General features: G+C 36.9%; 2 protein-coding genes across 3 annotated transcripts; one reads left to right on the top strand and one right to left on the bottom strand.

The window, feature by feature from the left end:
- The first annotated feature begins 2,222 nt into the window (after nucleotides 1-2,222).
- LOC109152844 (transmembrane protein 45B) lies at nucleotides 2,223-5,867 on the top strand. 2 transcript variants are annotated; one of them, XM_019300510.1, is made up of 3 exons: nucleotides 2,223-2,647; nucleotides 3,296-3,923; nucleotides 5,158-5,867. In XM_019300510.1, the coding sequence occupies exons 2-3, from the start codon at nucleotides 3,577-3,579 to the stop codon at nucleotides 5,636-5,638; spliced, it is 828 nt and encodes a 275-aa protein (XP_019156055.1). In that variant the 5' UTR covers nucleotides 2,223-2,647; nucleotides 3,296-3,576; the 3' UTR covers nucleotides 5,639-5,867. The 2 variants fall into 2 exon arrangements, with proteins under 2 accessions (XP_019156055.1, XP_019156056.1); XM_019300511.1 differs by having other exon boundaries at nucleotides 3,430-3,923.
- An 828-nt stretch (nucleotides 5,868-6,695) lies between these two features.
- On the bottom strand, nucleotides 6,696-10,155 carry LOC109152845 (MOB kinase activator-like 1A). The gene is made up of 7 exons (XM_019300512.1): nucleotides 10,033-10,155; nucleotides 9,161-9,209; nucleotides 8,949-9,057; nucleotides 7,856-7,949; nucleotides 7,490-7,623; nucleotides 7,203-7,366; nucleotides 6,696-7,041 (listed from the first exon to the last, which is right to left on the bottom strand). Exons 1-7 carry the CDS (start codon nucleotides 10,053-10,055, stop codon nucleotides 6,967-6,969), a joined length of 648 nt encoding a protein of 215 aa, XP_019156057.1. The 5' UTR covers nucleotides 10,056-10,155; the 3' UTR covers nucleotides 6,696-6,966.

Consider the following 10,155-nt stretch of genomic DNA (forward strand, 5'->3'; position numbering starts at 1 on the left):
AAAAAATATATATAACAATAACATAAAGAACGAAAGGAACCATTATTACTACCTAGACAACATTTAATGTCTCATATAGTCAAATGCATCTTCAATCGTTATATCGTGGACTAGCGTTCACAATATATTGTGGACCTTGGTTCAATACACGGCACGGAATTCATGTTCATAATACACATAATACGATATAATAAACATGAATTATGTGTATTATATAGCTAAGGACACATAAATACTTAACATGTGCATTATGAACATGAATTTTGTAGTTTATTATGAAATCAAATTTTGTGTATTGAAATTAGAGTCCACATTGCATTGTGGACAGGTCCACGATATAAATTGCCATACATCTTAGGCTAGGCCACTAGGAAAATTCAAACTCCCATTTCTATTAATCACCATCTGCCCTTTTTTTTTTTTAATTATTACAAAGGAACTAGGAAAATTCAAACTCACCATTTCTATTAATCACCATTTTTTTTTTATTGCAAAGGAAAAAGAAGGATATCCACATATACAATCTACAGATTAAGCTCAAATCTTAGACCTCCAACACAAGGGCCCAACCAAATACCAGTGGATCACAAGCCACTTTGTACCCTTTGCCCATTTAATAATACTAACAACAACTTTATATAAAATATATATTTTTTGATACTTTGGGAGAAGAAGACAAACCACTCTAACACAATCTGCTGTCAAAGGTTGCTAGATGCCATCTAAGGAATTTTCTAAAATCTAAAATATAAAGTTCAAGATGTTCAAAGTCGACGTGCATAGCTAATCAATCTACGCAATTATTAACTTTGCAATGAATATGATTAAGAAAACAATTCCAAATTTAGCTCATCAACTCACAAACTGCAGAGATAGTGTGACAATAGGAGTTTTCAACCCTCCCCTTTTAGTTCATATAAAATATTTTTGAAATTGTTAAAAGAAAACAACAACAACAACAACAAAAATTAATGTGGTAGGTACATCAATAACTTCATTACTTTTACGTGTAACAAATGGAAGCTAAGTAAACAAAAGATATAAAATTAGTAATATAACTCAAAAGTAAAAAATTATTTCATAAGTTTAATTTTTACCAGCACTTTTTTAGTCTAGTCTCTCGCATAATTATACACAGTTTGTACAATTTAATTTTTTATGTGATTTATTAACAATTACATAAAAATAAAATTACTCATTCATACCATTATAATTGTAAATCATTACGCATGGGCAATTCAGTTGGTCATAAGGGTGAAGTTTGAGAATAATGACCCGTGATCGAGTCTCGCCTGTCACAATGTGGGAGTAACCTCTCAAAGTGAGGGGCTCTTTGGTCTAGCCTAAGTGTTCAGCTGAGTTAGGCAATGTGGGAGCAACCTCTCAAAGTGAGGGGCTCTGTGTTCAGCTGAGTTAGGCAATGTGGGAGCAACTCTTTGATCTAGCCTAAGTGTTTAGCTGAGTTAGGCAAATTATGTTGTGCAACCGTGTGCATCATGCATGTTGCAAAAACAGCGTCGTTTTACTTTTTTAAAAAAAATCATTTTCGATTGCCGTTAGTTACATAAACATATGTTCATAATTTTATAATTTCACATTTTGAATGTATAGTTATGAAGTTATGGATGTGTAGTTATGCAATTTTGAAGGTATAGTTATGAAGTTATGAATGTGTAGTTATGCATGCAATTCTGAATGTATAGTTATGAAGTCATGTATATGTAGTTATGCATGCAATTCTGAAATATTAGTTATGAAGTTATGGATGTGTAGTTATGCATGCAATTCTGAATGTATAGTTATGAAGTTGTGGATGTGTAATTATGCAATTCTGAATGTATAGTTATGAAGTTATGGATGTGTAGTTATGCAATTTTGAATGTATAGTTATAAAGTTATGGATGTGTAGTTATGTAATTCTGAATGTATAATTATGAAGTTATAAATGTGTAGTTATGCAATTCTGAATGTATAGTTATGAAGTTATGGATATATATTTCAAATTATGCACAACATAACGCCGTTAACGACAATCAAAATTGATTTTTTTTTTTAAGTTGAACGTCAAAACGGCATCGTTTTTGCAATCGTGTGCATCATGATTTAAATAATCAAATGCTCATAGTTAAATATTAATATAATTAACAAACGGGTTCAATCTCATGAAAATGCAATCAAGGATGAAGAGTCAACCCCCGTTCCCAAAACAGCAAAACCCCAACATTGTCTCTCTCTTCCTCTCTCTCTCTCTCTCTCTCTCTCTCTCTCTCACCCACCGCCACACGTAAAACGCGTACGGGCATGTGCGTGAAGTCGAGGAGGACACAGGCAATCCGTTTATTGCTACCGCAATCGTTAAAAACCACGTAGCAGACAAGCAATTCGTTTTATAATAACGCAATAATATAGCCGTCGTTTTTTGTGTTTTCATTTCAGCTTTCTCCTTCGCGACCCCATCATCATCGCCCTTTTCTCTGATCTGCGCAGCTCCTCCCGAGCGTTCATCTACGCGGACCGCCTTTCCTCTCATCATTCTTCCCTTTCTGGGACAGAGAAAAGTGAAAATGATTGCCTTTTTCAATTAGGCTTCCAATCACTTAATAATTACGGAGTATTTCTTTTTTCTCTCTACTGGTACTACACTCATGTAAGTGCGTTTTCTTTTTTCTTTTGCAGTGCCATTCTTTTGTATATTGTGATGATTTTTACTGGGGCAATATCGAGATTAGAAACTGGGTTTTTTTCTTTCCTCCGAGATTGTTGACTGTGAAAGTTTGAGTCTTTGATTTGAATCGTCTGTGCCCTGTGGTAGATCTGTGATGGGTTTGTCAATCTTGGCAACTCACAGCAATAAAGAATTCGATTTTTAATTTTCTAGGCATGCATGATTGACTTTTGCAGGCTGCTTTTTCAATTTCCACAGCTACAAGAACCTTCTTTGTTTCTTTGCATCTTCCTTTATTTTGGCGAATTTGTTCCCTTTCAGCTGTTACAAGTTTTTTCTTACTGTTCCTGAATGGCCCTTTTGGCCTTTATGTTAATCCCAAAGTACTGTTCCTTTTTTTTTTTTTTTTAATTATTGAAGAATTATGAATTACCAGTGAAAGAAAATAACTTTGGTTCTAAAAGTGCCACAGGAAAAGCATACTTTGATGGAACAGCAATTTGTTTGTATGGGGAACTGAAAAAGTTGAGAATTTTTTATTGGGAGTAGGCCATAATCTGTTGATTTCAAACAACCAAGTATGCAAGATAATTTGTGAAAAAGCTTTTTTTTTTCTTTTTTTTTTTCCAGCCCTCCTTTGTTGAAAAAAGGTGTCAAAGCATCCATCTTTATTGCTTAGCTAGCATACAATTAGAAGAGAAAAGGAGCAGAGGATGTTAGAATTGGGTATTCTAGTGAAATGAAATCTTGGTTTTGTCTTACAGAATCATTGAGGAGGTGTTGTTCTTTATTACCAAAGGCTGCCTTTGTTGATTGGTAGCAAACTTGCCATAGGCCGTGGAGATTGAGCTGTTATCGATAAAGGATCTTAGAGTGGATTGGGAAAGGTCTTCGTAGTTTCAAAAGAACATATGGGGTCTTTTCCTGGGCATGTTATACCAGGAACACTGTTTCTTGTGGTTGGGGTGTGGCATATGTTGTGCTCAATAGTCAGATTTGTGTCGAGCCCCGAAGCGTTCCGGGTAAGGGTGTGGAACCCTGTTACGGTCTTCAATGAGAAGCTGAAGTACTTGGAGCTTTATGTCATAGCAATTGGAGGTTTCATTGATTTGTGTATCGAGCTGCTCTATTCAACCCACCTCAGGCTCTTTGTTGGTGGCGTTTTGAATCCTTCTCATATGAATAACTTTGAGCATTCCGGGATGCTTCTCATGTTCGTCGTGTTTGGAATCATAGTACTACTCTCCGAAAAAACCAGGTCAGCTTTCCTGTTTCAATCTTCTTGAGAATTTTCTCGATTTTCGTCTTGATTGCGTTATGTATTACAGTACTTTTAAGTTAGATTTGGAGAGCATCCACATATTATTATTTCCCCTTTGCCAGTATTCAAGACAAGATAAAGTTGCTCAGCTTAAGTTATTATGATGATAAACATAGTTAAAGAAGAATGGAAACAAGTCATAGCAAATAACTTTCTGAAGTTCATTAATCTGGCTTCATTATCACTATCTTATTCACTGTAGATTTTGGTACTCTATTTCCTTATATATAATAACGCTCAGTGCCAAAATGAACCGGGCCTTTTCCCTAAATCTTTCTGTGAAATTCTATATGCAGTTTTTGGGTCTTGCCATTACATTTTATTGAATTTTAGAAGTTCTTTGATAAAAATGTTGCCATAGTGTACTCCATTATCCTGTGGTCCATTTAGGCTTAAAAAAGAATGGCCTTGTTTGAAATTGGATGCTGTGGGACCTGTGTTTAATACTCTGTAGTTCACGAAAGGTGTAACATTCAATATAATTTACTTTTAAAATATGTTTACATGAGCTCATATGGACCGACTTTATTTTACATTTTACAATATAAAGAATTTTAAACAGAAAAAAAGCTGCAGCCTGCACATTTCTCATGCTAACAAAGTTATACTCCACTCGGGGGCAACCCCAGTCAAGTTGGTCAGGCTATTAACTTGGTAATCACAAGGTTACAAGTTCGACTGGCCTTGATTTAAGCCGGTCAGCTATGGGCAACCTAGGCTGGTTTACCTCATTGCGGTCCTTTTCCAGCTAGGGTCATAAGACGGGGTTTACCCAATATACACCCTCAGGTAGTTGTTATGAGTTTCCCTCATCGCTCAAAGTTAGACTCCGCTCTGGGTAGGGGCAAAAAAGACCATTACACATTTTATAGAAACAGATATGTTCGAATGTTTTTAAATTTTTTAATTCAAAAACTTATGGAAGCCAAGGAGTTGTTATGTTAATTGTCCATAAATTCGCAATGTGACAAAAATGAAGTATACTACCTAATACTAGATAAGACTTTTTTTTTCTCTTCTCAAAAAGAAAGAGATTTTGGACCATATGCCATTTTAAGCAAGAAAAATAGAAGCTAATAAGTCTGTCTTTGTCCGATTTGTTTGTTGTTCTTCTTGGGTAAATAAGTATTACGTTGAATATATGGCTACTAATTGCGGTTTCCTTTTGCAGGTTCCTTCCCTTACCTCATCAAGCGTTGTGCTTGATTGCATCCACGGCTTTCTGTGCGGAGTATTTCTTATTTTATTTCCACTCGACCACACACAAGGGTCTCGAGGGTTACTACCACCTCATCCTCGTCATCCTTATAGGCCTCTGCATAGTAACTACCATTGCCGGGGCCCTCGTGCCAGCCAACTTCCCCGTTGATTTGTCGAGTGGCATTGCGATAACACTTCAAGGCCTCTGGTTCTACCAGACCGCATTTACTCTTTACGGTTCAATGATGCCCGAGGGTTGCCGGCTTCAGGGGAACGAGGTATCGTGTCGTTCCACTGATAGTCAAGTTCGAGGGGAGTTGCTAGCGAACGTTCAACTGTTCAGCATGGTCTTTGGCGTTCTAGCCGTGGTTTCAGGGGCGTATGGTGTTGCGGTTTCCAAATATGGTCACCCAGAAATAATTAGACTTCCACAGGTTACACTTGATGGATAGATGTGTTTGCTCAAAATGGCCATTTTTGCTTTATAGGCCCTCTGAGGAAGCACTTGTTGCCTTTGACATAACTTTTTCTTTGTAATCTTGTTATTGCAGATAATGCCTTCCAATTATACCTCTTTTTTTTTTTTTTTTTTTTTTTTGCCCCTTTTCCTTTTGAGGTGCTGTTTAGTACATGCAAATTGTAATTTATTCAATGTTTCAAATGCAAAAGAAAAATAAAATATTCTATTTTCTTCTCCCCAAAAGGTTGAATCTTCAATCCCAAATTCACACCTCAGTCCGACAATGCATTTGGGAGGGTGTAAATCACAGCACTCAAGAGATCTGTTCACTTTAAGCATAAAATATTCAATTTTCTTTCCGGAGTAAAACTCTTGCCACATGTCTTGATTTTATTGGAAGAAGATGTAAAAAAAAAAAAAAAAAAAAAAAAAAAAAAAAAAAGTACTCCCTCCGTCCCATTTTGTGTCTGGTACGATTAACGAGGCTTGATTGAAGTTATTTTTAATTCAATTTTAAAAAATAGAATAGAATGTGAGAGTACATGTAGTATTACTCTTTCTTTCGTATGGAGTGCTATTGTGGAACTTTTAGTCCCTCGACTATGATATCCCTTCCAAATTAGGTCCCTAACTATTAAGTTTGGTAGATGACTATTCGATTGTTTTCACATTTAGTCCCTAAACCCTAATTTGGGAAGGGTATTCCATAAGTGGAAAAAACTCATGAAGAAGCTTTTTATTATCCTGGCGTCGAGCTATTTTTCCGCAGAACCTCCCCTACAGTATCGTCACCGCAGTAGAGTTTAACCACCAAGTTCGGGATGGATTGGTGTGGTTCCTCTACGCCTAGGACACCAGAAGATCGAATCATGAACGAAGAAAGGCATGAGAGAAAAGCATATTGGCTAGTGATTGTGAGGCCCCAATTCTTGACTGGAGGGGACACCAAAGGCCTCTGCCCTTCCATCCCTTGGATAGATGCCATTCCATCCCTTGGTAGAGAGGTACCCACCTGATTTTAATGGTTAAGACTTGAACAATACATACAATTCAGTTTTGCAAACCAGAACTCTTCATTTTCAACTCTAAAATGCGCAATCTGTTCATGTTCTTAGGCAGAAATATAAACATCAACACCTGATTTTAATGACAATCAAGGTAAACAAGTTTAATGATAATCCTTTGATGGAGTACTAGGTAAAGTCATCCAAATCATAAAAAGGTGAAGAAGCTGTAACTGGAAATTCTTGCGGCATTATGCCATCAAGTCTCTGGAGAATAATCAGTCTTCATGGCGGGGAAATGGATAAGAGGGGACACTCAATAAGGCACGATAACAGATTCTATAAGCTCTTGGAGCGGGGCAAGCTCCTTCTTGTCAATAAGCCCGAACTCCTGCAAAATTAGTGAATTGAAAGTTAAAATCTTTTGGTAATTTGTACACTTCTATCGTTAAACAAGTTGATGGTTAGATTTGGTCTTGGTGGGAAAATGACATAACATTCACGTAAAATGGTAAACGAAAACCAATTTAGGCTTCAAAGTCGAGAACTCACATGAGTAAATAGTATGAAATGCTTGAAGCAGGTGTTTAGATGGGCCTCTTCCTTGAGACTCACAATCTTTTGAAAATGGGTGTGATAAATATGAGCATATACACGAAACAGGCGCTTGAATATTGTCTTCACAACGTCCTTGAAGTTGGCAGGAAACGGTGCACCTAAATTTAGCATATTAAACAAGAAGTAAATAAGCATTCTGCTTTGACAACTAAAAGAACGAACCATAGTACCGAAAAAGATAAGAAAAAAAACAGGAAAATGAACAAAAGATCAAGCATTACCGAGCCTTTGAGGAAATATGGATTCATCATCCAACTGGCCCTCGATCCAATCCATCAAATACTCAACATATTTCGGTGCTGAAACTTCAATGGGTTTCTTGATCTGTACACCGTCTGCCCACCTATATTCATACCTGAAAACCAACATCCATAAAAGTCAATAAAACCGTGTCTGAAATTAACTATGCTTCTCACAATGCCAAACATGTTAATTTTATGAAACTTTTTATTTGATAGTTTGAAATGTCAAACTGCCAGTATTACCCAGTTTGGATACAAATAATGAGATAATAGTGACTTAAATGCATCCATTTATTCGGAATTTTTAACTGCAAAGAACATGAGACAAGTTCATATGTAACATACTTGGGGCCAGCAGTCATTGTAGGGCAGTTATCGGGTGTGCAAAACTCTGTCAGGGTGCCATAGAGCAGATTCACCTGGTTGAAGAAATCTACGGCTGAAAATCAAAAGGTAAAATAATCTCCATTCAGCTGAGAAAGTAGGAGAATATCAGTACACCGAAGAAATATATGTTGAGCTAGTACGAAGTTTAACCTCTCCGTAGCATTAGAAGAAAATATCTAGCACCAAAAGCTGTATATACACAAGTTTGACAACCTTCCTTGCAGGAAGGTTCTTATCCTTTTAGGGAACCTCATATTAATGGTTAATAGAAACAAGACCTAAATTTTAAATGCTTCCTTAAACATTATGGGGGTGTTTGGTAAATAGTTGTTAGCTGGTTGGGTTAGTAGGTTTGACTAGTTGATTGTAGAAAAGTGTTTGGTAAATTAGTTGTTAGCTGATAGCTGATTACATGCAAAATGGTTTTTTCAAAAAGCTAATCGAAAAAACTACTTTGAGCAGCTTTTTGAATTTTAGCATTTTGGAGCAATAAGTTGTTACAAAAAATTAATTAATCAAATACTCGTATTGATTATTTAACCAAGTCAAACAGCTAATAGTGGTCAAATAAGGCAAAATTGGCTGATAGGCTAACTATTTTACCAAACAGGGCCTATATGATCTCCTACATTGTTGCAAAAATGGGCCTAGGCAGCCGATTAGGTGCTAGGCACCCCTAGGTTGAGGGGATTTTACCTTAGGCAGACATTAGTCGGCCAGCCGACTATGTGGCCTAGGCGCCCGAGTCGGCCAACTAGGCGCTCAAGTCCGCCAACTTGGCCGAGTGTTTATTTTTCTTTAGGTCAGCAATGTGTACATTGATGTGTTTTTCTTACTATTATTACTCGCCCACCTAGGCAACATTGTTATCCTATACCACTCACCCGCTTTGAATCCTTTCTTTTTCCTAATTTTTGGTCATCAGTTGTGGGTCTACTTATCAGAGAGTCAACTGGAAAGAATCGTTTTCTTTTAAACCACGCAAACAAATAGATAGGGATAAAAAGGGCAGTGGATTATATATAGAGCGAGGGGGCAAGAGTGAGCATACTGTTGACAGCAAGCCACTCATTAATGTCCTCTCCTGGAGGAAGTCGTACAGCTTCTCTCAAGTTCCCACTCCCTAAAGTTGCATCAATATGCTTTCTTAATTGTGCTCCCTGCAATAGGAGGAAAAAAGAATTAAAGACGGCCTTATCCTTTAGGCCTTACCCAAAGCACGTAAAGAGGAACAAAATTTTCTTTATATGAAAAAAAAGCAACCTTACTCCCCGAGGGTGCACTTTTTTTAGGGCGGAAAGTTCTCTGGTTCCTGAACACAAACAGCAGGTTAGGCGTTAGGAACAAATGGAGGCGAGAAATACGAGAACTACTCAAAATATTAAGAGCAGAGCACAAGCTAAACTTTGACATACAAGTAAAACATATTACTCAAGTAAGAAACTATAAACACACATAAGTTATAACCAGCAGGATTCGTGCAATAAAACCAGTTCGACAGTCTCCATTCATAAAGCTTAAGCTTATATCGAAAACCAAACAGCACAATGATCTATATCCATAAAGCTTAAGCCTTTACAGAAGGCCACTAAGTTATGTCAAACAGGACTAATTTCTAAATAACAAGCACTTAGTCCCCAAGCTTAAATTCCTTGTGGCATTCCACATAGGCCTGCATGCATGGATGAATGATGAGAGTTGAAGTATCCATATCAGCATTCTCCTCTCATCCTTTACACAGAACAAGTAAGTCTTTACAGTTCAATGGATCAAACTCCATACAAACTATATATATGAGCTTTCCCATTCCCCATTCCACTGAATCTATTCCTAACACCAAAACCCACCTTTCAAATCCAATTCTTTAGGTTCCATCAATCCAAGTAATCAAGCTTATTTGCTCTTAACAGAAGGGTGAATTCAACCACTTCTAAACCTAAATTCATTCCAGCACCATATACCCAGAAAAAAAAACACACAATTCAACAGCTATGATTGGCATCAACACAAAGAACTCATACCCACAGATCTGACGCAGAGATCATAAACAACACAGCAATCAATCATCCAACTATGATCAGAGAATTGAAGAAAATAATGAATTTGAAAAGATTAATTAAATATTAGTAATCTACCTTCCAAGACCAAAGAGACTCATGGTTTGATACGGGAGAGACGAAGGCAGGAAAGATTGGGTCTTTGATAGCGAGGAGTAAAAGGAGGGAGTCAGCAAAGAGGGATGTAGGATAGAGCGGGCA

Source organism: Ipomoea nil, unplaced genomic scaffold (assembly GCF_001879475.1).
Source record: "Ipomoea nil cultivar Tokyo-kokei standard unplaced genomic scaffold, Asagao_1.1 scaffold2480, whole genome shotgun sequence".
In the NCBI taxonomy this organism is placed as follows: Eukaryota; Viridiplantae; Streptophyta; class Magnoliopsida; order Solanales; family Convolvulaceae; genus Ipomoea; species Ipomoea nil.

Excerpts from the sequence above, each read along its gene's own strand:
- LOC109152844 (XM_019300510.1), top strand. The coding sequence starts at position 3,577 with ATGGGGTCTTTTCCTGGGCATGTTATACCAGGAACACTGTTTCTTGTG. Across the intron at positions 3,924-5,157 it reads CTACTCTCCGAAAAAACCAG|GTTCCTTCCCTTACCTCATC; the intron begins GTCAGCTTTCCT and ends TTCCTTTTGCAG.
- LOC109152845 (XM_019300512.1), bottom strand. The coding sequence starts at position 10,055 with ATGAGTCTCTTTGGTCTTGGAAG. Across the intron at positions 9,210-10,032 it reads AGTCTCTTTGGTCTTGGAAG|GAACCAGAGAACTTTCCGCC; the intron begins GTAGATTACTAA and ends GTTTGTGTTCAG. Across the intron at positions 9,058-9,160 it reads GTGCACCCTCGGGGAGTAAG|GGAGCACAATTAAGAAAGCA; the intron begins GTTGCTTTTTTT and ends CTCCTATTGCAG.